Below are 25,521 nucleotides of genomic sequence, written 5' to 3' on the forward strand. Positions count from 1 at the left end.
ATACCTCTTACCTGGAAGAAATTTCCAGTTTGTAAGGGTACATTTTGCTATGCTGTTACATTTTGCCCTTTACCTCATAGGAGAAAAAAAATGATCCCACTGAAAATGTGAAAATGATGCTTTTAAAAATCCATATAGGACTACCTGCTTTGAAAATCAGTCTCTGTAAGGATGAGGATTAAACAAAGCAGGAATGGAGAAGAGATTGCTGCCTACTTTTGCCTTATTTAAATATTCCCCGAGCTTCCTCCATTTTAATCTCCCTTAAAAAGATGGCTGTTACTAAAGCTGGCAGCCCCTCCGAAAGCAGCATCATTTTTCTGGCGTGATGTTCAGCTGAGCGAGCCTAATGTGGAGTGGGGACCCCCTTCAGCCAACTGAGCAACCGGGATGATTCCCAATTCCCCAGTGCTTCCAGCCATCCGGCTGAATCCACTCGGATCTGTCCTCGCTCCTTTGTGCAATCCCTGATTTCATTCCTCTCTCCTGCGAGCACATCCACCCACGGGCAGGCTCGGCAAGGATGCGATGCCAGGCTTGGCTTTGTCTGGGATTAGCAGCTGCTGGGCTTTGGGGGATCGCTGGCTTTGCTGAACGCTGATTTTTTTCCTGGACTGGGGAAGGGGGTGTCTGTGTTCCCAAGGAGCTCTCCTGTCTGACCGGTGATTTCTCCAGGAGGATTTGTGGACGGTAGCGAGGAGTTTTCCAAAATGCCTGAAGCAAACTATTTGTTATCTGTATCTTGGGGTTATATTAAGGTGGGTTTAATTCCTGAAGGACTATTAATGGCTAGTTCGTTTTGTGCTGTGTTGCTTGGATAAAACCTCTATCAGGAAAAAAATTCTTTTTAAATGGTTATTTGTGTGTATTTTGGCAAGAGCTTGACATGTGTGTAGCGTGCATGCAGAGTACATGTATGGAATTTTTTTATCCCTTTGGGAATTCAGTGTTGCAGGATAAAATGATGCAGCAATGAAAATGTTTGATTATAAAATCAGGAGGATTATAGCATGTATATGTGGGGGAATAATGTCTGAATCCTACATTTTACTGTAACGAGCTGAGCAGATCTTCAGATTTATGGCATATTTCTCCTCTGGATATGCAGTTGTCTTTTCCTTGCATAATACAAAATGGAGAAAACTTACAAAATCCAGAACAGGAGAAGGTTATAGGATGGAGAATTCTAACCCCGACAAGAATTTGAGCTTTCAGAGCTGAAATGTTATTTCTTCATTTGTGACAGTAACAACTAATGTGCATCTTTGGAGGAAATTAATGGTGTAGTTTAGTGGATTGAAAAGAAATATCCAGTCATGATGATGCTGAACAGTATCTAAATGAAACCAAACCATGGCTCTGACTCCATTCCAAATATTCCCAGAATTTTGCTTTTAACATCTTGTTTGTGGACTCGCCTGTGCTAACATTGGGTTGATTTGGGAAAGGATTCAGAAAAATGCCATCTTTGTCTGTGCTCTTCCCCTCCCAGTTCAAGAGGATGCTGAACCGGGAGCTGACACACCTCTCCGAGATGAGCCGCTCCGGCAACCAGGTGTCTGAGTACATTTCCAACACTTTCCTGGGTAAGGAATCACATCCCAAGCTTTCGGGTGACTCAGAGAAAGATTAATGGCAACCTAATCACTGTTTGTGCCCAGCTTTCCTTTGGGGCAGAGCATTACTGAAATATGCTGGGTTTTTCACTTTCAAATAGATATGAGGAGGAAAATGATAGTGTTTGAGTAAGTCTATTCACAGAGGAATTCCTTCTCTAAACCATTGGATTTTGCTGTGCAGATTGAATGAGGCAGTTGGTAGCTGCTTTATGCAATGCTTGATTTTTGTGTTGACCTTATGTAAAGGACAAAGTCACAAGAGCCCAACTTGCAACTACTGCCTCGTTCAGCTGCATCTTCCCCTTCAGAGACAGGGTTCAAATTAGACTCAGCCCAGACATTTTATATATTACTTTGTGTAAATTTGCTCATTTTGCACCAAAAGTCAGAATAAAGACTAAAGAGAATATTTTGCATTTCATTAGTTTTGCTGGAGCCCACAGCACTACTGACATGAATGAATCCTCTGTGTCAACAAATATATTTATTACGAGAAATAGAATCTTCTGTGGAAGCAACTTTAGAATTTGTGATCATTTGCATATAAAATGATATGTAGCAAAGTACCCTCATACATATCTCTGAGTCCAGCAGCTCCAAACAATGAGAGATTTGGGATACTGGAGCTCGTGGAGAATTGTGCCCTGGGGTTAAGATGATCCTGAATGCATTCACCGCATGACACACAATTATTTCCATTAAGGGATTTTAAAGTGATTCCAATGGCCAGTTGCAACTGCAACTGCTGTCTGCATTTAGGACACGTCACATCATTAATAATCCATGGAAGTCTGGAGCTGCTTTGTGGGATCCAATGACCCTATCTAAGTCCTCAGCTTTACCATGACATCCAGAATATGAATTAAAACAAGTAATTAGGAGCAAGGCTGTCCAGCTGCCAGCCAGCAGCCACTGCTTGGAGAGCCTGGGATACACACCACGGCCACAGTGGCATGTTCAGGGAGCTGGTTGGTCATCAGCTCTTCCCATTAGGTGCAAGTCTGTGGAGCAGGATGGGCCTCAACTGGAATCGCTTATGTGGCCACCAAAAATAAACCACACATACACTAAAGTCAGTGGAGTCTGTAATTCAGCAGGGGCTGATTAGCTGGAGCTGCTGCTGGTGCTAATGGGGTTGTGTTATTCATGGAATCCTGGAATCCGAGACTGTTTTGGCTTGGGGGTGACTTCAAAGACCATTCAGTTCCACCCTCTGCCATGGGCAGGGACACCTTCCACTATCCCAGGTTGCTCCAAGCCCTGTCCAACCTGGCCGTGGACACTTCCAGGAATGGGGCAGCCACAGCTTCTCTGGGAAACCTGTGCCAGGGCCTCACCACCCTCATAGGAAGAATATCCCATCTATCCCTGTCCTCTGGCAGTGGGAAGCCATTCCCCCTTGTCCTGTCCCTGCAGGCCCTTGTCCCAAGTCCCTCTCCAGCTCCCTTGGAGCCCCTTTAGGCACTGGAAGGGTTCTAAGGTCCCCCTGGAGCCTTTTCTTCTCCAGGTGAACACCCCCAGCTCTCCCAACCTGTCTCCAGAGCAGAGGGGCTCCAGCCCTTGGAGCAGCGCTGTGGCCTCCTCTGGACCTGCTCTAACAGGTCCATGTCTTTCAATTCTTTCTATTCCCTTACTCAGACTGGGTCAGGCAACTGCATTTCCCTTTGCAGGTCTGGACAATGGTCTGTTCATTCCTGTTCTGCTGCTCCTCCCGTCCTCCGTGACAGTGACGTCCCTGTGTTCTGTGGCAGTGTGAGGCCACTCAGCCACTCAGCCTGTGTTTTGTGGCAGTGTGAGGGCCATGGTGGTGCTGAGTGGTGCAGGCTCTCCAGACTGGGCCAGATTGCAGCCTGATTGCTCACATTAAAAAAAAAAAAATGAGTAAAGCTTTTAAAAGGATCATCAAGCTATTTTGGGAAGTCATGCTGTTACATTTTTTATGAATTACTTTTTCCCCCCTAAAATTTGGTTTAAAATTAAATGAACACACAAAATAACAGGAGCCTACAGCTGAGGAGGTTGAACAAACAAACAAAAAAAGATATATGTGGGTAGGACATTCATTTATCTCTAAGCAGTATTTGTTAGATTGGGATAACTTACAGATATTAAAACCAGATCATGTGATCTCATTCAGTCTCTTAATTTTATTAGAGCCTGCAGTGACAGGACAAGGGGGAATGGCTTCCCACTGCCAGAGGGCAGGGTTAGATGGGATATTGGGAAGGAATTGTTGGCTGTGAGGGTGGTGAGGCCCTGGCACAGGTTGCCCAGAGAAGCTGTGGCTGCCCCATCCCTGGAAGTGTCCAAGGCCAGGTTGGATGGGGCTTGGAGCAACCTGGGATAGTGGAAGGTGTCCCTGCCTGTCATGGCAGGGGATGGATCTGGGTGACCTTCAAGGTCCCTCCCAACTCAAACCATTCTGTGATTCCATGATTAAATGAGCTGAGAAGGCACCAAGAAGTGATGTCCTCTGCAGAGGATCCAGTCCTGCAGTCACTGGGCACAGCTTTAGATCCATGTGAAGGTCAAAGATGACAAACAGTTGTTTTATTATTGGCCCCATCACATAAACAGGGAAGATCATGGTGCCCTTTTGGGACAAGTTCTACCTAAGGGCTGAGGGGTGTTGCTGCCACCACCGGGGACACTTGATTTAACAAATCAGATATTTCTGTCCAAGAATGTCCATTTTACACTGCCTTAATGTTAGTCATTGCTAAGGAGATTATGTAGAGGAAAGTCCTTCAGTGGTTCAGCAAAAACACACAAGGGAAACACCCACTGATGTCAGCCAGGCTGTTGCTGTGAATAATGGCTTCTTTCTTAATTGCAGTGCTGCAGATACACTGGTAGTTCTGATTTCAGAGGGTTTTAATTAAGCCAAGGCAAAAGTAACTAATGCCTACAGGCCTTGTCCCTCTGAAGGTCCTCAGGGATGCAAAGGTGCAAAGAGATTATTGTAGCCTTTTCTACGAGTCCATGAAAAATTATTTGTATGGAAGTAATGAGCAACTGTATCTCCACTTTAATGCAGCAAATAAATCAGCTGTAAGGGCAGTAAATAACATATGCAGAGATATTTATTTATTTATTTATTTATTTATTAAACACATCTCCACAGCCAAGTTTGTGCCTATTTTGTGTGGACTAATATTGTTATTATCTCTGAGAATGGCAAGAAGAATATGGCCTGTGCTTTGTATGTTATTCTCTACATATTTGTAAAGGACAAACCTTTAATAAATCAGTGTCACAAATTTGTTACTGGGTTAGTGCTCTAAGAGCAGGGGATGTTGACACTAATAATTACCAACATAGGGAATGGGAAAATACAAACTTTTTAAGCTTTAATGAGGAAAAATGTGTCGTTGGGATACGTATATTTCCCTTAAAATAGGTAATAAAAATTAATTGGGATTTAGCCATGAACAGAACCTGGTGCCCTTCAGGCATGGAGAATGACAGAACCATTTAGGTTGGAAAGCCTTCTTAGACTAGTAAGTCCAACCATCCCCAGCACTGCCAAGGCCACCACTGACCCATGTGCCCAAGTGCCACATCCTCACATAGAGACACATTCCTGGACATGTGCTGTGTCCCCAGGCCATGCACCGTGAAAATGGCTACAAGGAAAGCAGCCTGGTCTTAAACAATCATAGAATATGCCCAGATAGAAGGGACCCATCAGGATCATCGCGTCCAACTCCTGGCCCGGCACAGGACACCCCAAAAATCACACCAAGTGTCCCAGCAGGGCTCAGTGGCAGGTTCAGTCTTTCAGAGATGAACCAGAGGTTGTGTCACTGTTTTGCTTTAGCTTTTGGGTCCCAAAATACAAGACCCCCAGCAGGAACACCTGGGTTTGAACTGGCGTGTGGAGCCACTTAGTGAGCAAAGCCAAGGGTTGATTTTGGGGGGTGTGACCAGTGCTTGTGCTGCAAACGGTGTTGGCTCATTTCACTTTGATTTGTTACAGACAAGCAGAATGATGTGGAGATTCCTTCTCCCACCCAGAAAGACAGAGAGAAGAAGAAAAAACAGCAGCTCATGACACAGATCAGCGGAGTGAAAAAATTAATGCATAGTTCAAGCTTAAATAACACCAGCATTTCACGGTTTGGCGTGAAAACTGAAAAGGAAGATCATCTGGCCAAGGTATGACAGATTCTTGCCATTTTGGGGGAAGCTGGAAGCTGGGAAAGGACAGGATGAATGATTGCCCCCCTTGTAAAACTGTAATCAGTAATCCTGAAGTGATGTGGCCATTAAAAATGTTGTAATTAATGGTAGCAGGCCCTAACAGCATATTCTATGTTTATAAATACTTATAATTATCCCTAAAATAATAAGAAGAAAAGTGATGAAGGCTGAGGAGAGCAATTATCAAACACAAAATCAGCCCTTCACAGTTACTCTGCGTTCCTGTACTTTATTAAGTACACATATTCATGCACTTACATGATTACAATAATTATTAAATTTGCATATTTTGGAACTTTTGGGGAAGTTCAAAGATAGAACTTCTTCACACCAGAAGACGTGGTGCAAGTGAGAAATGCAGAATTGTCTGGAAAAATAATGTAATTATTCTTTTTTTGTCCTCTCAAAAGGAACTGGAAGATCTGAATAAATGGGGTCTGAACATATTTAACGTGGCCAGGTATTCCCACAACAGGCCCCTCACCTGCATCATGTACGCCATATTCCAGGTTTGTCACTTCCCGCCCAAATTTGCTATTCTTTTATGGCACTACTTTAATTTCTTATTGCTTTCAGATTTGTTGTCTTCTCCAGCATGACCTTCTTACTTGATACATGCCTGTATGTTTGTATCTTTTATTACACAGGAGCGAGATCTCCTGAAAACATTCAAGATCTCCTCGGACACGTTCGTGACGTACATGATGACACTGGAAGATCACTACCACTCGGATGTGGCCTACCACAACAGCCTCCACGCTGCTGATGTTGCCCAGTCCACCCATGTTCTGCTCTCTACCCCTGCCCTGGATGTGAGTTACCTTGTTTGAGCTGAGTTGTGCTGGGCAGGGTTGTGTTTGAAGGTGGGAGGGGCACTTCCTGCTCTTCCGAAGGCTCAGTTTGCTGCCAAGGACTCCTTCAGACACTGGTCTCTGCTCTGTGGGGACCAGGGACAGGATCCCAGGGAATGGCCTGAAGTTGTGTCAGGGCAGGTTTAGGTTGGATCTTAGAAAAAGGTTCTTCCCCCAGAGGGTGGTTGGGCACTGAACAGGCTCCCCAGGGCAGTGGTCACAGCACCAAGGCTGCCAGAGCTCCAGGAGTGTTTGGATGATACACTGGGGCACACGGTGTGACTCTTGGGAGTGGGTCTTTGTAGGGCTGAGGGTTGGACTGAATGATCCTTGTGGGTCCCTTCCAACTCAGTATATCCTCTGGTTCTGTGATTAAGAAATCTCAGCAGCAGCCCTGCCTGAAATTGCTGTTTCATCTTCAGGAGCACAAGCTGCTTGCAGACCTTTCTTATGAGTCAATGGCTTGTCCTCAGAAAACTAATTTTAAAAAGCACAATTTGTTTCTCTAAATCAGCCTCCCAAACTGTTGAGGGATAAAACCTAAGGACCTCTCTGACAAATTCCTTCTTTCCTTTATAGGCTGTCTTCACGGATTTAGAAATCCTCGCTGCAATTTTTGCAGCTGCAATTCATGATGTGGATCACCCTGGGGTCTCCAATCAATTTCTTATTAATACAAGTGAGTTTTGTTTGGAATACAATCATAACTTCATCCACAAATTTGGAAACTTGTGGAAATGCTTTTTCCATTACATAAATGATGACTTGCAGACTGAATTGCCTTCTCAAAATATTGTGCAGTAAATGAGGGAGACATTTGGAAATAAAGCAATAATTAAAATGAAATTCCTAACAAAGGGAGCTATTGTAGTACAATTTGTAAAGTAGCCTTGTGAATATTACTACTTGCTAACATGTAATAATTCTTCCAGTCCCGAGTGCAAATTTTACCATTACTATAAGAGAAATAATGCTATTGCTATTGACAACCATAAAGCTAAATATTGTGGCTCATATTGTGTTCTGCAACAGGCCGAGCATGTATCTTGATTCCAAAATATGGGTATTGTTCTGTTTTGGAAAGAGTGTTTGCAGGATTCTGTTGTCAGTGACTCTGAAGCCGTAACTAAGTCAACTGAGTATTATTTTGTTCACTAAGACTGAGCAAAGGCTGTTTGTATTATAAACATACATTCTGGGATTATCAAACCACAGGCTCTTGTCACTCATGGAGCAAAAAACAATCACAGAATCCTGGAATTATTTCCTTTCACTGCCTGCCATGGGCAGGGACACCTCCCACTACCCCAAGTTGCTCCAACCCCCGTCCAACCCGGCCTTGAACACTTCCAGGGGTGGGACATCCACAACCTCCCTGGGCAAGGAAACCCTCCCTGATTTATTGCACACAGATGAAACATTGCAGTGCCTAGGACAAGTGTTTGAAGTCACCCATTTCACCTGCTGGAGTCACATATCTGTGTTCCTTTGCTAGATTCCGAGCTGGCCCTGATGTACAATGACGAGTCCGTCCTGGAGAACCACCACCTTGCTGTGGGTTTCAAACTGCTTCAGGAGGAGCACTGTGACATCTTCCAGAACCTGACCAAGAAGCAGCGTCAGACGCTCAGGAAGATGGTGATTGACATGGTATGAGCTGTGCACACTCTGCTCCTCTTCCTAACCCAAAAACTGGCTTACTTGTGTGGCTGCCCCTGCTGACATCCTGTTTTTTCCACCTCTGTGAAGGTGTTGGCTACTGATATGTCCAAGCATATGAGTCTGTTAGCTGATCTGAAGACTATGGTGGAAACTAAGAAGGTGACCAGTTCAGGAGTTCTCCTTCTGGACAACTACACAGACAGAATACAGGTATGGCAGCCAAATTTCCTGGATTTTGCGTATTTTGTTCAGGATGAAGAAACCACATTCCTGTTTTTATTGTGGCTGTTAAATTGAACATATATAGAAGCTACTGACCTAAATTTTCAGCAGTCATTTTCTTCTGTAATAAGAATGGGTGCAAGGTGGTCCCATATATTTTAGGTGAAGGGGATTATGGTTTTTGTAACACTAAGAGTATCTAAGTTCAAACATGCACATTCTTCTGAGGTTAGTCCATAAGGCTGAGTTTTTGAGGGCCCTCAAATTTCTGTGCTGCTTTCTCCCATTTGTTTCTTCTGCTACAGCATTGCAAGGATTTTAATTTATGGCTCCATACCTAGAAGCAACTCCCAGTGAGCTGAAATTAGTGATGTGCAGTCTGTCCCCTATATAAATTCTTGATTTACAGAAATGACAAAGCAGTGCTGGAACAGGGTTACATAGTGAGCAGGACAAGATACATTCCGATCTGCTCTGCACTTTGATGACCAACTTCTTAAGTACAGGCTCATGGGAAAAACTCCTTCAGTTTTTATTTAAGATTGATGATGTTAAGACAGGTCACTTTGCTGCTGTCTCAGTCCTTCTGGCCAGTTAGTCAGGCACATCTTGTGTGTGTCTGGAAGGGATATTACTCATTTAATAGTAGGAGCATTTAACCTACTTCCATGAGAGCATGGAAATGAATTTTGAATGGTGGGAAGCACCTGCATTCAAAAACAAACCTGTGTGATGTCATTAACATTGTCACAACTGCAACCCTTGTAAGTCTTGAGTTGTCTGAACACCAGAGAGCATGTGTTGCCTCTGAGGGGACTGTGGCAGCTGGGCTCATCTGTGGATATATACAATCAGAGAATCACAGTCGGGTTTGGGTTGGGTGTGACTTTAAAGCTCATTTAGTCCAACCCCTGCCATAAGCAGGGACACCTTCCACTAGAAGAGGTTGCTCTAAGCCCTGTCCAACCTGGCCTTAAGACACTTCCAGGGATGAGGCAGCCACAGCTTCTCTGGGCAACCTGTGCCAGGGCCTCACCACCCTCATAGGACGAATTCCTTCCCACTGTTCCATCTAACCCTGCCCTCTGGCAGTGGGAAGCCATTCCCCCTTGTCCTGTCCCTCCAGGCCTTTGCCCCAAGTACCTCTCCAGCTCTCTTGGAGCCCCTTTAGGCACTGGAAGGGGCTCTAAGGTGTCCTGGAGCCTTTTCTTCCCCAGGTGAACACCCTCAGCTCTCCCAGCCTGTCTCCAGAGCAGAGGGGCTCCAGCCCTTGGAGCATCTCTGTGGCCTCCTCTGGACTCGCTCCAACAGGTCCACGTCTTTAACGTGGTATGATGGAACAATGTTAATATTTTTATGGGCTGTTTCATAATCAAGGAGTCTTGTGGTCAAATGTTCTGCAATAAGTGAGCAGATACAGCTTGAAACCATCTCCTTTTTCCATTTGATTTTATGCGTTTTCTTATTAATGTAATTGCAGGTTCTCCGAAATATGGTACATTGTGCAGACCTGAGTAATCCCACAAAGTCTCTGGAGCTGTACCGGCAGTGGACAGACAGGATCATGGAAGAGTTCTTCCAGCAGGGAGACAAGGAGAGAGAAAGAGGAATGGAAATCAGCCCGATGTGTGACAAACACACCGCTTCGGTGGAGAAATCACAGGTGATTGACCCTAAGCTGCAGTTCTTACTGCCTGAGCTTGTAGTTTTAAAGCAGAGACAAAATTCATCTGCTCTCTCCAGCACTATTAGGCAATGAGCCAACTGTTCAGAGGGTTGGTTCTGATCGACCCTGACATCCAGCTGTGCCTGGAGCTCACACAGACTGATGAGGCTGCTCAGGCTCCTCTCTGTGCCCCTTGGCGTCTCCTCATTTCCAAACGCGTGTTCATCTTGCCCTGTTCGTGTCCCAGTTTCCAGGAGGAGTTGGTTACCTTTTGTTCCCTAGTCTTGAAAAGTGCAATTCTGCTCTCCACATCCTCCTGCCGGGTCTTTCCTGCTTTCACAGCCTCTGTTAATTAGCACCTCCTAAACGTACTGACATTGTACCCTGGGTTAGACATTTATAGCAGTGCCAGCCCCACTGAACTGCAGGGTTAGGAGCTTCTCCCAACTGAGATCCACTTCAGGACACTGGACAATATTCAGGACAGTTTTGTAGTGCATGATCCATCTGGTGAAGTTAGAGGACTGCTGGAACTGCTGTGTGCAGGGTGAAGGCACAGAAATAGTCATTTATGTCAATACAAACCTTAAAAGGAGCTGGATTTGCCCCATTTTTTGAGATGAACTGGCTCATCCCTTGTTCTGATTCATAAATTAAATGGCTTCAAGCTCAGATTTTGTTCTGACCTTTGTAGTACAGGCCATAAAATTTCACCCAGATAGTCTGTAATGAAACCAGTAATTTATGTTTGCCTAAACATATTCCAACTTTTATATAATGGTGTCTTGGTTGTTGTTTTTGAATGACTAGAGCAAGTCATCATTGAGGTTTTTCAGCTTGAATAAGTAACAAAATTGATGATAATTATTTCCAAATGTCCTCTCAGGCTAAGCCAAGTGGTTTCAAAATTATTCACTCAACCGCATGGTGATTTTGTTGGAAAAATCTGTCTTATTTGTTAACCTAACAAGAAATGAGTCCTTCAGCCAGGCTCAGCCAGAAAATGCCCATGTGCTCTGCATGTGAGCTCCAATTCATTATTTGTTTCACATATGCACTTCACGGAGGCTTCAAAATGGCATTTTTGCTATGCAAAAGGGACAGGAATTGCTCAAAATGGCCCTCATGGAAATCCTAAAGGAGAAAGGGAGGTGGCATGTCCATGCCGGAGGGAAAGAAGGAGTTGACTGGAAAAGAGTATGCGAGTATTGCAAAGCTTGAGATGTCACCTCTTTACATCAAAATTTTTTAGGATCAATGCTGAGCCGTGTGGTTATTCCATGTTATTCCAGTTTTTCCATGATCTAGGATGTTTATAAAGAAACAATAACCCTATTAATGAGTGCCAATCTTTGCCCATTGCTGCTGTAGAGCCCTTGAGCATTTTGGGTGGCAGCAAAGCCATGAGCTAACCATAGAGAATCCTTTTTTTTTTCCCCCTTTAAAAGTGCTCCGGAACATGTGCTGCAGGAAATTTTCATCACCTTTTTGTTTGAGCTGCCTCAACTGTATGTTACAATTGAATGTTAATGGTTCTATTGACATCCTGTTGTGTCTGAAGGAGCCATGTGTGATTTCCAAAGCAAACATCTGCATGTTGGGGCTGGCTCCTCGGAGAGCCATTTTCCTGCTGCACAGAAACCTTGTCCAGCAGAGCGAGGAGAAGTGACACATTCTGCCAAGAGGGAAGAATTTCAATCCTCTTTATGGCCATTCAGTTTTCTCCATCCTGGACGTACGTCCTCTCTTAGTCAGACAATTGAAGGATGATTTAGCTCAGAGCTTACGCCGGCGGAAGGACTGACGGACTCAGCCACAGCCCTCACTCTTTCCATCGCTGACACGTCACTCCAGGGGGGTCGGACAGCAGTGGCCTGTCCTCTTCATGCAGGAGGAGGATTCTTGGGATGAGCTGACCTGCTTTCTGGGTTCTTTCCAAAACAAAATGAAAGGAAAAAGAGTCTCTAGCTGGGCCAGCTCCTCAGAGAAACACAGTAGCTGCTTTGGCAGAGTGGAGGAGAAAAACTGAAATGTTTGAAGCTGCAGGAGCATTAAACAGTTCAGAATAGGCACAAACTACACACTGTAGTAAAATACACCTAAAGCTTGAACTGCAGTCCATAAGGCAGGGACATTCGGTCTTAGGATGGCTGCTTGCCTTGGGAGCACTGGTGTATTCCCAGCTCTCAGCCAAGCGTGTACCCTGGGTAAGGGCACAGAGGCCATAAATGCACCAGCGTTGTCACCAGGGAATTCTGAGAGGAGCAGGGATATTTAAAATCCCACATGCTACCAGGAATGGAATTGACAGTTCTATCTCTTGAATTTCATGTTGGCTCCTGCTTTTAGTTAAACTTCAATCTAAGGTTTGATTTTGGACAGCAACCTAACCCAAGGTTGTAGGTGGAGTTCTGGGTATCAGATGATTTTGTCCGTGATTATGCTGTGCTGGTTTGGAGACTTGCTCTGGGGTGGGTATTTTGCTTGTAAAAATCAGGTATTACCATAAATTGAACTTTTTAGACACCTACCTTCTCCTAGTCATTCCCTTCCCCTAAGTGTGAGTGTTCCTGTGTTCCCAGGTGGGATTCATTGACTACATCGTCCATCCACTCTGGGAGACATGGGCTGACCTGGTGCAGCCCGATGCCCAGGACATCCTGGACACGCTGGAGGACAACAGGAACTGGTACCAGAGCATGATACCTCAGAGCCCGTCCCCTCCCCTGGAGGAGCGGGGCCAGGACTGCCAGGGCCTCATGGAGAAGTTCCAGTTTGAACTGACACTGGAGGAGGAGGACTCGGATGGGCCAGAGAAGGACGGCGAGAGCATCGGCTACTTCAGCAATACACAGACACTCTGCGTGGCCGAGCCGGGGGAGGAGGAGCCCCAGAGGGAAGCAAACATAGAGATTGTGACAGAAGACACGTCTCCTGTCGACACATAATGTCCTGGACCCGTGTGAGTGGATTTTAACACTTAAGGAGCATGCAAGCAGTCTCACGGACAGCCTGCAGCGGGGTCTGAGGCCTCTGTCCCACAGTGGCTTAAAGACCCTCCCAGCTACTTGAGATTGGAGTCAGGGTTAAAGATCGTGTAGTGAATGATTGCTCAGGAAATTACCAGGTGATTTACGTTGCGGTTTGAGCCTTGTCAGCCAAGAGCATCATGTTGTCCTGGAGCTGGCTTGGGTCGGGACTGAGGCGTCAATGACACACAACTGAGAGATTTTATACTGTTAGTTTTGGAATTTATACCAGTTAGACTGATAGAAACTACTGATTAATAACTCTCCATATAAAACCTGTCCACCCAACCACCTGTCTGCAGACCTGTGTGCCTTCTTTGTAAACACTTTCATGTCTTTTCAAGAGTCTCTTAATTAAATACACAGAGTTTAGTATTCAAAAGCGACACAAAGTGTTTCAGAATTGACGGATACTTTTTTGATTCTTCCTGTTACAAGAAGCAGTCTTCCTTTTTTTCATGGGCAATACCTGTCACTTTATTGCAGTTAATCACTTTGACAGACTAAACAGAAGGGGAAACCCTCTGGTTTGCATTACTGCACCTTTAATTGTCTTCTTAATATCCCTGGTGACCTGTTTTAAGTCACTTCATGCCATCATGCACCGTCTCTGTTCTCTTGCTTGGAACAACAGTATTTTTTCCTCACAGGGTTTGGTTTTGTGGTGAGCAGGACAGAGGACAGGTTGTTTCCATGGCACAGTGCAGTACACACATGAGTAAGGCAGTGTGTGACACATGTTCCCCCTCGGCAGCTCCTTGGAATTTGCACGCTCGGATATTTGTGTTTCTCTCGCCTCTCGTCCACGTTTCCTAGGTTTAGGCCCACCATCCTCCTCCTGCACTGCCTCGAGCTCTAACACCTCCATTACTGTTTATAACAGTGTATTTATTACGTAATGTATATACTGTAATGTTTTGTAAGTTATTAATTTATATGAATTAGCATTGCCTGTCGGCGGCGATGTTAACGGTGTAGAAAACTCGGAATAAGAGTTGCCTTTTTTTCTTGTAACCTTTTGTATTGCATAAAGTACAAGAACCTGAACATAGCTGGAGAGACAGACGCAACCCAGGAAGGGCATTCGGGTGGCAGCCGCCCGTGGGAGGGGTGACACCAGACCCCAGGGCAGTTGAGAGTGAACAGAGAGACGGGGAAGCGAACAAAGAAACCCCCCGAGAACGGGCTGGCTTTTAAATGTCACGTTCCAATTTCTGAACAACCCAATGTGAATTTCTATGACAAAAATGTGAACTGATGTAATAATTGTGCTGTGAAACTTCCTCTGACAAAGCTTGTCCGGCATCGTGAGCGGTGTCAATCTCAGTTTGTAAAATATGTTTCAAGCTTTTTGGTCCAACTTGTGACTAACTAGTTAATGACAATAGCACAGTTGTGCATGATCAATGGGTTTGTTTGTCTGTTGAACACTGCATTGTTCCAGGTGGTTATTTTATTGTTTCCAAAAGTTTCACACAATGTATGTTATAGTATTATATATTGTGTTCAGATGCATTCTTAAAAGATTTTTATATGAAGTGAATAAATGAAAGCATGACCCTGCCTGTGGCTCTTCATGATGCTTTTGTCAACAAGTCAGCGTGAGCTGTGTCACCACCACTTGGGGGACAGCAAAATGGAACCCTCCAAGCCCAGAACATGCCCATGCCCCAAATCCAGAACATGCCTGTGTCTGAAACCAAGAACCCTTTCTTGGTCAGAACCCAGGACCTCCCACAGCTGAAACCCAGAACCTCCTACAGCCAAAACTCAGGACCTTCCCACAGGCAAACCCAAAACTGTCCCATAGCCAAAACCAGAACTTTCCACAGCTGAAACCCGGAACTGTCCTGTGCCCAAAACCCAGAACCCTCCTGCAGCCAAAACCCAGAACTATCTTGTGGCTCAAACACCAAAACCCAGAACCCTCCTACAGCCAAAACCCAGAACCATCCTGTGGCTCAAATACAGGATCCTCCCACAGCCAAAGCTAGAACCCTCACATGGCCAAAACCCAGAACCTCCCACAGCCCAATCCCAGTGGACACGGAGGAGCCCTTGCCTTACGCACGGGAAGAGGAGGGTTCCTGTGTCCGGAGGGCACGGCCACCCTCCATGGTGGGCTGGAGCCCGTGGCCTTCCTGGCGGGGCCGGTGTGGCGGCGACAGGAAGTCGCGCACAGACAGGAAGCGATGGCTGCGCACGAGGACGGCCCCCAGGCCACTTTCATGTCCTGGCCTGACCCAAAACAACCAACTTTCCAGTAAAAAAACATCCTGCTGACAGGCACTTGAGGGGACACAGGGACTCTGTGCTGCCCTCGCTGTGGCAAGGCCGGCGGTGCTCCCACTGTGGCACCCTGTGAGCCTCCACAAGCTTTTCCTGGATTCACTGGCTCCAGAGTGCAGCCACATGAAAGCAAGTGTGGATCCCTCATCCCACATCTGTTTTCCTGCCAAGCACTCCATGGCAGCAGCAACTGCCAACCCACCTTCCTGCAAATCCCTCCTGTCCCAGCGGAAGGGGCTTCAGCCTCAGCTCACCCTGGGCTTGGCAGCCAATGCCAGCACCTCTCAGGGGATTCTCCCAGCACCATGCCAGGAAGTTAATAGTACTTTCTCTCCCAATGAATTCATGGAATCCCAGAATGGTTTGGGTTGGAAGGGACCTCAAAACTCATCAGTTCCACCTCCTGCCATGGACAGGGACACCTCCCACTATCCCAGGTTGCTCCAAGCCCCGTCCACCTGGCCTTGGACACTTCCAGGCATGAGGCAGCCACAGCTTCTCTGGGCAACCTGTGCCAGGGCCTCCCCACCCTCACAGGGAAGAATTTCCTCCTAATCTCTAATTCAGATCTCTCCTCTTTTAGTTTAAAACCATTCCCCTCTTCACATCCTTTCCACGCTCCTTTGCTGTGCTGGCTGTGTCCTGCTGTGGCCAGCACTGTGCCCACAGCTCCCAGCAATGTGCAGAGATGGGAAATGGGTTATTGGGCTGGAAACACATTGGCAGTTCTGGGTGGGGAAGGTGCCTAAGCAGGATAGACAGCAGAGCTGGGGCTGCAGGTGAAGCACCCGCCCCGCATCCAGAGGTGTGTTAGGGGAGATGATGTGCCCAATGGTGTCCACGGTTGCAGGGCCAGCACGGGGGTTCTGCCCTGGCCCACTCCCCTCTGCCCACACCCCCTCCCCTCCAGCCTTCCCTTACTTTATTCCTGTCCGTTTTCCATGACCTAGTTCTGCCAGGCAGTAGCTTCCTCATGAAGAGGGGAACGCAGCAGCGCAGTTCTGGTGCTGCGAGCAGACGCCTTTCCCTGCTCCTTCCCAGCAGCAGCAGAAAAATGCTCCTGTGGCCTTTATGCTGCAAAACCAACCCAGATTCCTTCTGTTTCCCTTCCATTTTTGGGGTGGGAAATCCCGGTTCAGGTAGGAGGTGGTTTGCTGAATCAGTTTCCTCAGTTCCTGGGGGGATGATGATGATGCCTTGGCTCTGCTTCCCCATCCTCACATCCAGAGCTCCTGTGGGGTTTGCATGGTTTTGCTCAGCATGGGAAGCACGTCGGTGTGGAGGCAGCAATGCTGTGCTCCCTCCTTGCTCCAGAGTGGCCTGGATAGACAGGGCTGATGGATCCTGCTCCCCCTCCCTGGTGGTCCCCCCAGTCACTTCCAGCAACCCTCCAGCAGGTCCTGGAGGGGCTGAGGTGCGCGGGGTGGATGGTGTGGAGGGGCTCAGGACCTCCAGCCTCCCGGGACACAGATGCACACCCTGTCCCCTCCATGCTGCCAGTGTCAATGATGGATGTTCCTCGCAGCCCCCGAGTGGCAGCTGTCCTTGTCCCCAAGGACATAGTTTCCTGCTGAGGCCATGGAGCTGGGATTTCAGGGGGATTTCCACCACCCACAGGGGTCAATCCTGGGGATGAGCACTGGGAGCAGAGATGGTCCTTTCCAGCTGCCTAGGGCGCGGGGACAAGGGTCCCGCAGAGCCCCCGGCGCTGCCAGGAAACTTCTGACCTGGAGGTCGGAGTTGTTCATGGAAACCATGATGCAGAGAAATAAAATAATAAACCAGCCTTGTTGCTGTTTCCCATGGAGCACAGGCTGCACTACTGGAGGTGGGGCTGGATTTCCATGGCCTTTTTCCCCCCAGTCCATAGGAATAAGGGATGAGTGTGGGTGTTCCCACCTGCCCAGTGATGTAAGACAGAGCTGGAACAAAGGACAAGTGACAAGACAAAAGGAAATGGCCTCAAGTTGCACCGGGGAGGTTTAGTTTGGATAATAGGGAAAATTTCTCCATGAAAAGGACTGTCCAGAACAGTGATGGAGCCCCCCATCCCTGGAGGGCTTTAAAAGCCGTGTGGATGTGGCACTTGAGGACATGGGGTAGTGGTGGCCTTGGCAGTGCTGGGGGGGAACGATTGGATTTGATGGACTCAGAGGGCTTTTCCTACCTGAACAATTCAGTGATTCTATGATTCTCTGCCAGTGGTCCACAGCCCCATGTCCCTCTGTGTGCCAGCCAGCAGGACAGAGCATTTCCCAGGTTATAAATCCAACCATAAGGATTTGCGAAGTGCCGGAAGTGGTTTGCTCACTGAGGATATTTGGGTACCACTGGTGCAGAGTTCACCTAAAGGTCCTACAGATGAAAAAAGAGAAATGAAAATGCAAAGCACTGACAGTTTTGCAGTCAAAAACAGGAAGGAGCTGGGGGCTGGTGCACGAAGAGCAGATTTTATCGGGTCTGCGGCGCTGGAACGGAGCCGAGTTCTCCCAGCACCGGCACCTTCGTGTGAAGGCTGGAGCTGGGACTGGCACGGGGACAGCAGTGGGATCCAGGACTGGCCACAAAGGACAGGGCAGGTTGTGGTCCAGCTGATATGGTTCAAGATGTGTTTAGGTGTTTTAGCTCTCCCAAATATCCCTTTTGGGGTGACACAAGGAGCCCAATCCCAAGGTCTCCCAATTCCCAAGGGCTCCCTGTCCCCAGGGTCTCCCAATTCCCAAGGGCTTCCTGTCCTCAGGTGCTCCCTTCCCCAGAGGCACCCTAAGCCCTGCTCTTGCTGCATGGTTTTCGCTCTATGGGGGGTATTTCTGTCATCCCTGTCTGATACTGTCACCGATTCTCTCACTGCAGTGCTGGGGACATTTGGGATCACAGAGCTCTGGCTCACAAGGGACTGTGGGATGACCCCCCTCTTGCGGGGGCAGGATGGGCTCTGCAGCCTCCATATCAGTCCACAGTGGGGTCTCCTGGGACACTCCTTGGTGTTATGGGGTTGCCCATGCTGAGATTTACTGCTGGGAGCACTGGGATTCACATGCTGGGAACTGGTCAGAACTTGTCCTGGTGGCACAGTCATGCAAGAGGAGCCAAACGCCCTCCTTGCTCCTGACCACTGGTGCAGCTGTGGTTTGGCACTGTTTTGGGGGCTGCAGGGGTGCTGGGGCAGGGATGACACATGGGGGACAGCAGGACCAGCTGTGCATGTGCTGCCTGCACATCTGTACAGCCCCGTCCTGTCCATGCACAGCTGCACAGCTCCATCTGCTGAGCTCCCGACCGCTGCACAGCGCAGAGCACCGGGAAACTCCACCGCCGGGATATGCACGGCGGGAATGGGGAGTGTCTGCTGTAGGGACATGCCCTGCAAGGACACACAGAGCGGGGACGTGCTCTGCAGGGACGCACACGCAGTCGGGGTGCGGCTCACCTGGCGCCATGCACAACTGGAGCCCCCACACAGCTGGAACGGTTTGTGGCGGGGCCCCAAGCAGCTGGAGACTTGTCCAGCTGCAGTCCCACACAGCCAGGGTTGTGCACAGCTGGAATGGTGCACAGCTGGAGTTCTGCACAGCTGGGTGCTGAGCACAGATGGTGCTTGTGCACAGCTGGATCCCCACATAAGTGAGTGCCTGCACAGCTGGAGCTGTGCAGAGCTGGATTCTTGCATATTGTAACCATTCATGACTGGATTCCTGCACAACTGGAACCCTCCACAGCTGGAGGCAGTGGCTCCAGGACTGTGTTGGGGTGCCCACCTTTGAGAATCCCTCTGCCCTCGCTGTCTCATTGAGTAGATGCTTCCCAGCACAGCCCCTCGTCCTCTCCCCACTCTGGCACACTCAGGCATCGCTCCCTCCAGCTCCCTGGGAGCTCATGGATTCACCTTCACCTGGATGACGTGCAGCTGGTGGGGTCCCACCTGCCGTGCCTGGCCCACCCTCAGCCTCAGCCCAACTCCTTTGTTCCCCATCACATCCAACACCACCTCCAGCTCCCACGCATTTTTTATGGAATTTTACCATCTGGGTCTTGCAGGAAATCCTTTTATTTACATGGGAGGGATAAATGGTTTTCCCTGGCAATGTGGGGCAGGGTGGCAGACCAAACACATGAAGGGCATCTAAGGCGCTTGACCAAATGTAGTGTTGCCACCACATCACATGTGAGGAGTCACAAGGCTTGAGGTCACACATTGTAGTCACAGCAAGGGTTTGATTTCCATCTGCCTTGAAAATCAGCTCTCCACAAAGTGTCTTCCCACCCTGGAAGGGCAAAGGAGACCCCAGCAAGGACTGTGCCCTTCACAGGAGGTTGGAGAGCATCTTCTTGGGGTTTGGGGACCACTGGGGGCAAACTCTTTTCCTCCTGCCTGTCTTTGCTAAAGCCCCCTCTGCCTCAGGGTGACCTGTGCCCCTGTAGACCCTGTGTCAGGCTTTTGGGCAAGGTTGGCATTGTGCCAGTGGAGCAGCTGGGGGATCACCCGTAAGAGCCCCTGAATGCCTGAGAAATGGCTCTTCCACAGCAAAATACAGGTAGATCCTTGTAGCACACCAAAGTCCACTTGTAGGGCTGGGAGGGGGGACAGAGGTGGGAGAGTTTTGCAGCAGAAGAGTGGGAAGAATATTTTCACTGTTAAGATTATATATTTTTCTCCATAACTTCATTCTCAGCTATTTGGGTTGAAATCTCCCCATTTTCCAAAAAAAAAGTCAGTCTGAGGTGGGAAACTGTCAGCAAGAGGCAGCGTGAGGGGTGCTGGCCGGGGAGGGGAGTGGGGTGTGCACCTCGAGGGGGCCTGTGCCAACGAAATCCTGGGCAAACTGCACCCACCCATGTGCAAAACGGGGCTCTCACCGGTCCTTGGGCTGTGTTGGACCTGAATTGGGCTGATTGCATTCCCATGAGGATGCAGCCGAGCCCTGGTACTCTCCAGGACAGGAACTTATGTGCTCCCGCATGGTCAGAGCAGTCAGCTTTTTAAACTGTTTGTAGTTAATCAGCCATCGCACCTCGAGGGAAACACATATTTGGAATAGGGTTGGATTTGGACCAGGGCAAAAATTCCCAGTTTATCTTCCAGGGGGGCTTCCCATCATAATGGGAAGGGCACCCGGGGGCACCCAGGGCTGGGTTCACCCCCTCCCCCAGCACTCCAGGGAGAAGCCCCCCGAGACTGAATTTTCCTTGAAATCCCCACAGCCAACACTGTTCCTCCAGAATTTATTTTCCATTCGGAAGCTGGCACCAGCTTGGCCCCTGTGTGCCACCGACCCCCACTTTCCTGCTTGGGGTGCAGCCTTTCCAATGAAATTAATGCCGTTTGGGGCTGAATTGAAAGAAATGGTAATTCTGGGGCTCCTCTGTCCGTGAATGCTCAGGGGATATACTGAGTTCCTGTTCTCCAGTGGGATGGGGACACTGGATTCACAGTGGGATTCCCACAGCCAGGTGACGTGCCAGGAGCCAGGGTGCAATGGTGACCCCACACCTGGACTTGGGAGCACATGGAGGGGCCATACCCGTCCTGAAAACACTGATGCCCTCAGTGATCCGATCCTAAACTGCCTAAATAATATTTAGGATGAGACATGTGGTGTGGAAAGGAGGTGCTGGCTGCAACCTCCCATGCCTGTGAGGCATATGAGGACTTTGTCATTGTTCCTGAATTCCTTCTTTGTGGAAAAAAAAAGTAATCAATTAACAATACTCTGGAGCATCCCAGGGCAGCTGCACCTTGTCCCCATCAGGGTGTGGTGCTGAGGTGCTGGTGATTTACCTGATTAGCCCCCAGTTATCCAGGGAGGGGCAGGAGAAGGTCTTGGTGTAGGAGGCACTGTTGAGAGGAAGAGGAGGAGCAGAGGAAGGTGGGTGTTCGTGTGGAGCCTGCAGGGATGTCCTGCTGAGCTGGTGGAGCTGGGTTTTGGTGGCTGCTGGTAGATGGATGTTTCTGGATGTGGTGCCTTGTTGCCATGAGATTTGTGGTGATGGGGAGCAGGAATTTGGTAGTGCTGGCAGGAGCAGCTCCCAGCATGTGTGAAGGGTTCCCATCCTGTCTTTGGACCCTGGGGCACAGTCCCATTACCTCCACTTCCATGAAAGCTGGCAAATAAGGCAGAGCTGGCTCTGGTGGTGTTAAACCCCTCCTGCGTGTACCCATTGTGTCTCCACTCCACCAGCAACTCTGTGCCATGGGGGCACATGGCTGCCACCTGGCAGAGGAGCCCTGCTTGCCAAAATGTGAGTTTTTGGGGGGCACTTAACAGGGCTGTTGGCACAGGAGTGGGTGCGACCCTTCCTGCCCCATGTCCTGCCTGGTCAATAGTGGATACTGTTGGTCCCACAAGATGCTGTACTTGGTTTTGGGGGAACTACTGCCCTTCTCCAACCCTGTTGTGACTGTGCCATGGCCTTCATTAGGGGATTTCTCATGTCAGGTATGGTTTGGGGTCCTGTGGGATGCTGCTGTGCTGGGTCTCAGCGTGGGCTGGGCTCTTCAGGGGTGCGTGGTGAGGTCTAGAGCATTTTGGGGGTGAAAAGCACCTTGTAGGGTGCCCCATGGGGCTGTTTCCTGGGGGCAGGTGCTGGGGGGAAGGGGGACAGCATATGCCTGTTCTGTGCTTGGTCTGTGTTGCTTCCCTGGGGAGCTCATTCCATGATGGAATTTTGCTGCTCTCTGTATTCAGAGAGCAGCCTGGTGCACTGATTCTCCCTTCAAATGCATGATAAATATATTTTTCCCAGTGCTGTTGGAAATGCAGGAACCCCATCTAGGTCTCCTCCTCTCCCTCATATGTCCCAGGGGTGAGGGCTTGCTCCTACATTCCTTGCATCTCTCCTTGGAGCAGCTTACTGAGGTGGGAAGGGCTCAGTGGGAAAACTGAGGGTGAATAGAGCAAAAAACTACTACAGCAGAAGGTAACAGGCTCCATCGTAGAACTAGGAGCAGCTGCATCCTGAGAGGGCTCTGTGACTGGTCAGGGAACGTGGGCTATGCTCCATTCCTCCTTCCAGCACAGAGCATCCACGGTCCTTCCTGTTCCCCCTGGGATGAGCAGGGTGGGATGAGATGGGGGCTGGCAGGGCTTGTTCCCATGAGCTCCTCAGGCTGGTCCAGCCCTGCTCCTGTCAGGAGATATGGGATGCACATGCAGTGCTCTGGCTGTGTAAAACAAGTGTGGGGTGGTCCCAGGAGCATCTCCAGATGGAGCTTCTTTGGGTTCTGCTTCACAGGCAGTGGCATCTGAGGGGTATGTGCAGGGGTGTTTAGTGCTCGGGACCTGGGTGATAGGATGATCCACCTCCGTGCCCTCCTGTGCTCCTGGAGACTTGGATGAGGTGCTCCTGGTGATGCCTTATGTCTCACAGCCTTCTTCTTTGTGGGGAGATATGTTTTGAGTAAGGAATCCTGTAAATAGGCTACAGGGAGAACTTAAAGCCTCTTCCACTGCTTAAAGGGGCTCCAAGAGAACTGGAGAGGGACTTGGGGCAAGGGCCTGCAGGGACAGGATGAGGGGGAATGGCTTCCCACTGCCAGAGGACAGGGATAGATGGGATATTGGGAAGAAATTCTTCCCTGTGAGGGTGGTGAGGCCCTGGCACAGGTTGCCCAGAGAAGCTGTGGCTGCCCCATCCTTGGAAGCGTTCAAGGCCAGGTTGGATGGGGCTTGGAGCAACCTGGGATAGTGGAAGGTGTCCCTGCCCATGGCTCCTATAAACTCGGTTTTATAGGAAAAGAAGCAAATGGCTGACTTTTTCTGGAAAGCCTATTTTGCAGGTGAGGGGGGAGCAGTCCTCAATACTGTGGTGATGGGAGCTCTCAGTAAGGAGGGACTGGGGGTCTGTCCCCAGCATTCCCACCAGGAGCAGACAAAGGATGAGCTTATTCTTAATAAAGGTTTAATTACGGGTTAGCGAAAGGGTTGTGGGGCCATGTATGGGGAGATGTAAACAACCCCCTGGCTGTCCTTAATGCCAGGGGATTTGCCAAGGCCAGATCCTGGGTGAGGATGAGGCTGGAGGATTGGGGTTTTATTTAGCAAATCCCCCTCCACGCTGCTCGCCCGCCCCGGGGCCACCGTGTCCCTGCGGCCGGGGGCCAAGCCGGGCTCCTCCGCTCCGCTGTCACAGGGACCTCCAGCATGACTGTGCTGGGATATGAGTAATGCACTCCGGTGACTCATTTGCTGCCTCTTTATTTTTTATTTTTTTTTAATCTTAAGGCCCTTGGCTTCATCTGTTGCTGTTTGCTGGCAGTTTCCTGACGTGTCTCCTTCAGGAGCTGCCCGAGATTTCCAGTGTTTTTGCTGAGAATTGTCCTTGTGTCAGTTAGAAGGGTTGGAAATAATTTGGAAATCTGTAAATATCAGTTTTACCTTGAGCAGAGAGGGGCTTGCTGGCACACTGCCCTCCCTGGGGACATGGGTGTGCTCTGCCAGGCACCTGGCTGTCCCTGTGCCACCTGCCTTTGGGAAGAGCCCGTACTAGGAGCAGGTTTGTGGTGTCCTTAGTTTGGGGTTAATTTTGCCCTGAGGAAGGTGAGTTTCGGTCTTGCCACATGACAGGAAGGCTTTCATAAGGCCAAGAACATCCTGCAGAGCCAAGGAAAGCTGGAGCTGCACTGGGATGAGCAGTAGCCGAGGGATCTCAGCTGTGCTCAGGCAGCAGGTGCCAGTGGCAAACCTGCCCAAACCCAGCACTGAGTGGGGCAGTTTGGTCAAAAAACTTATTGACCCATTGCCCAGCCTGGGAGGGCATTTGTAGGGGGGTATCATGGTTCTTCTTACTTGGTTAAGGAATATCAGCCCTGTGGAGCATCACAGGAGCTGTGGAGCTGTGGGTCTGTCTTAGCTGGCAGTGGAGCCACTGGGATGTGGGATCATAGAATTCCAGATTGGTTTGGGCTGGAAGAGACCTTAAAGCTTCTCTTTTTCCACCCTCTGCCATGGGCAGGAACACCTTCCACTATTCCAGGTTGCTCCAAGCCCCATCCAACCTGGCCTTGGACACTTCCAGAGATGGGGATACAGGGACTGTGCCCTGCTGTGTAGCAGCTGTATGAAGTTTTGGAAGATAAGTTAGTGTGTCCAGGAGGGGGTTGGACACTGCAGGTGTGTGCTCATCACTGGGGCATCCTGCCATGTGTGCCAGCCTGGCTCCCTGGGGAGTTCTGGGGTTGGGCTCAAGGAACAGCAGGGTGACATTCAGTGCTTTTTGCTTACCCTGGGATTACAACCGGAATTCCTAAAAGCACTGGGCACCCTTCCCTGTGCTGGAAGCACAGGCAGTGCAGGCAGGTCACAGGAGCTCCTTGTGTGGATTAAGGAACCATCTGTTAAATAATCCCATCCCTTTTCCGGGTGCTGTGGCATTTCTCACCAGCTGGGGTGGGTGAGGGCTGTGCTGGAGACACTCGATCTGGAGACCCTGTTGTGATGCTGAAGCACATCTCCTCACTGGTGTATCCACACCCTTGGAGTTGCTTGGCTTTTAGATTAATTTTTAAAGGTGGAAAAATATTTAGGGTTTTTTTAATTGCAGAAAAATGTGGGGGGGTGGTGGGGGGGGAACTGATGTTGTTTTGTGTTTTGTTTTTGTTTTTTGTTTTTTTTTTTTTTAATGGAGAAAAAAACCATTGTTTTTTGTTTTAATGGGGAAAATTATGTGAGTGTTGCTCTCCCTGCTTGTGAGTGAAGTCGTGAGAAACACATGTGGCTGACTGGGATGATCCTAAAGATGCTGATGCGCAGTGAGAGGCAGAAGTGAAGTTTCCATTACTGATACAAGGTCACGTTGAAAAGCCACATTTGAGTGCGCTGAAACTGGCTGGTTGTCCCTAAAACGCCACTGTTGTGCCCAGCAGGCAGCAGAGAGGGGGAGGCAGCTCATCCATCAGGCAGGTTGGTGTTGATGGTCCTAATCCCGGTTTTTGCCGGGCGCCAGAATGCGGTAGTGCCCTCGGAGAGAGATCCTGGTTGTCC

The 25,521-nt window shown here is 49.0% G+C and overlaps 1 protein-coding gene across 5 annotated transcripts in view; it reads left to right on the top strand.

The window, feature by feature from the left end:
* Positions 1–14,815, top strand: part of PDE4B (phosphodiesterase 4B) — a 197,714-nt gene extending 182,899 nt beyond the window's left edge. For 4 of the 5 annotated variants that reach the window (XM_027719023.2, XM_027719025.2, XM_027719029.2 and 1 more), the window contains 9 exons: positions 1,493–1,586; positions 5,599–5,777; positions 6,233–6,331; positions 6,470–6,634; positions 7,253–7,352; positions 8,169–8,323; positions 8,423–8,545; positions 10,038–10,220; positions 12,806–14,815. In XM_027719023.2, the coding sequence (XP_027574824.1) occupies positions 1,493–1,586; positions 5,599–5,777; positions 6,233–6,331; positions 6,470–6,634; positions 7,253–7,352; positions 8,169–8,323; positions 8,423–8,545; positions 10,038–10,220; positions 12,806–13,171 (1,464 nt within the window). In that variant the 3' untranslated portion in view covers positions 13,172–14,815. Of the gene's footprint in view, positions 1–10; positions 759–1,492; positions 1,587–5,598; positions 5,778–6,232; positions 6,332–6,469; positions 6,635–7,252; positions 7,353–8,168; positions 8,324–8,422; positions 8,546–10,037; positions 10,221–12,805 lie in introns of those variants that run through there. The other variant, XM_027719026.2, reaches the window with a different exon arrangement.
* The last annotated feature ends 10,706 nt before the right edge of the window (positions 14,816–25,521 follow it).

Source organism: Pipra filicauda, unplaced genomic scaffold (genome assembly GCF_003945595.2).
Source record: "Pipra filicauda isolate LSUMZ 115617 unplaced genomic scaffold, ASM394559v2 scaffold295_size919547_pilon, whole genome shotgun sequence".
NCBI lineage: Eukaryota > Metazoa > Chordata > Aves > Passeriformes > Pipridae > Pipra > Pipra filicauda.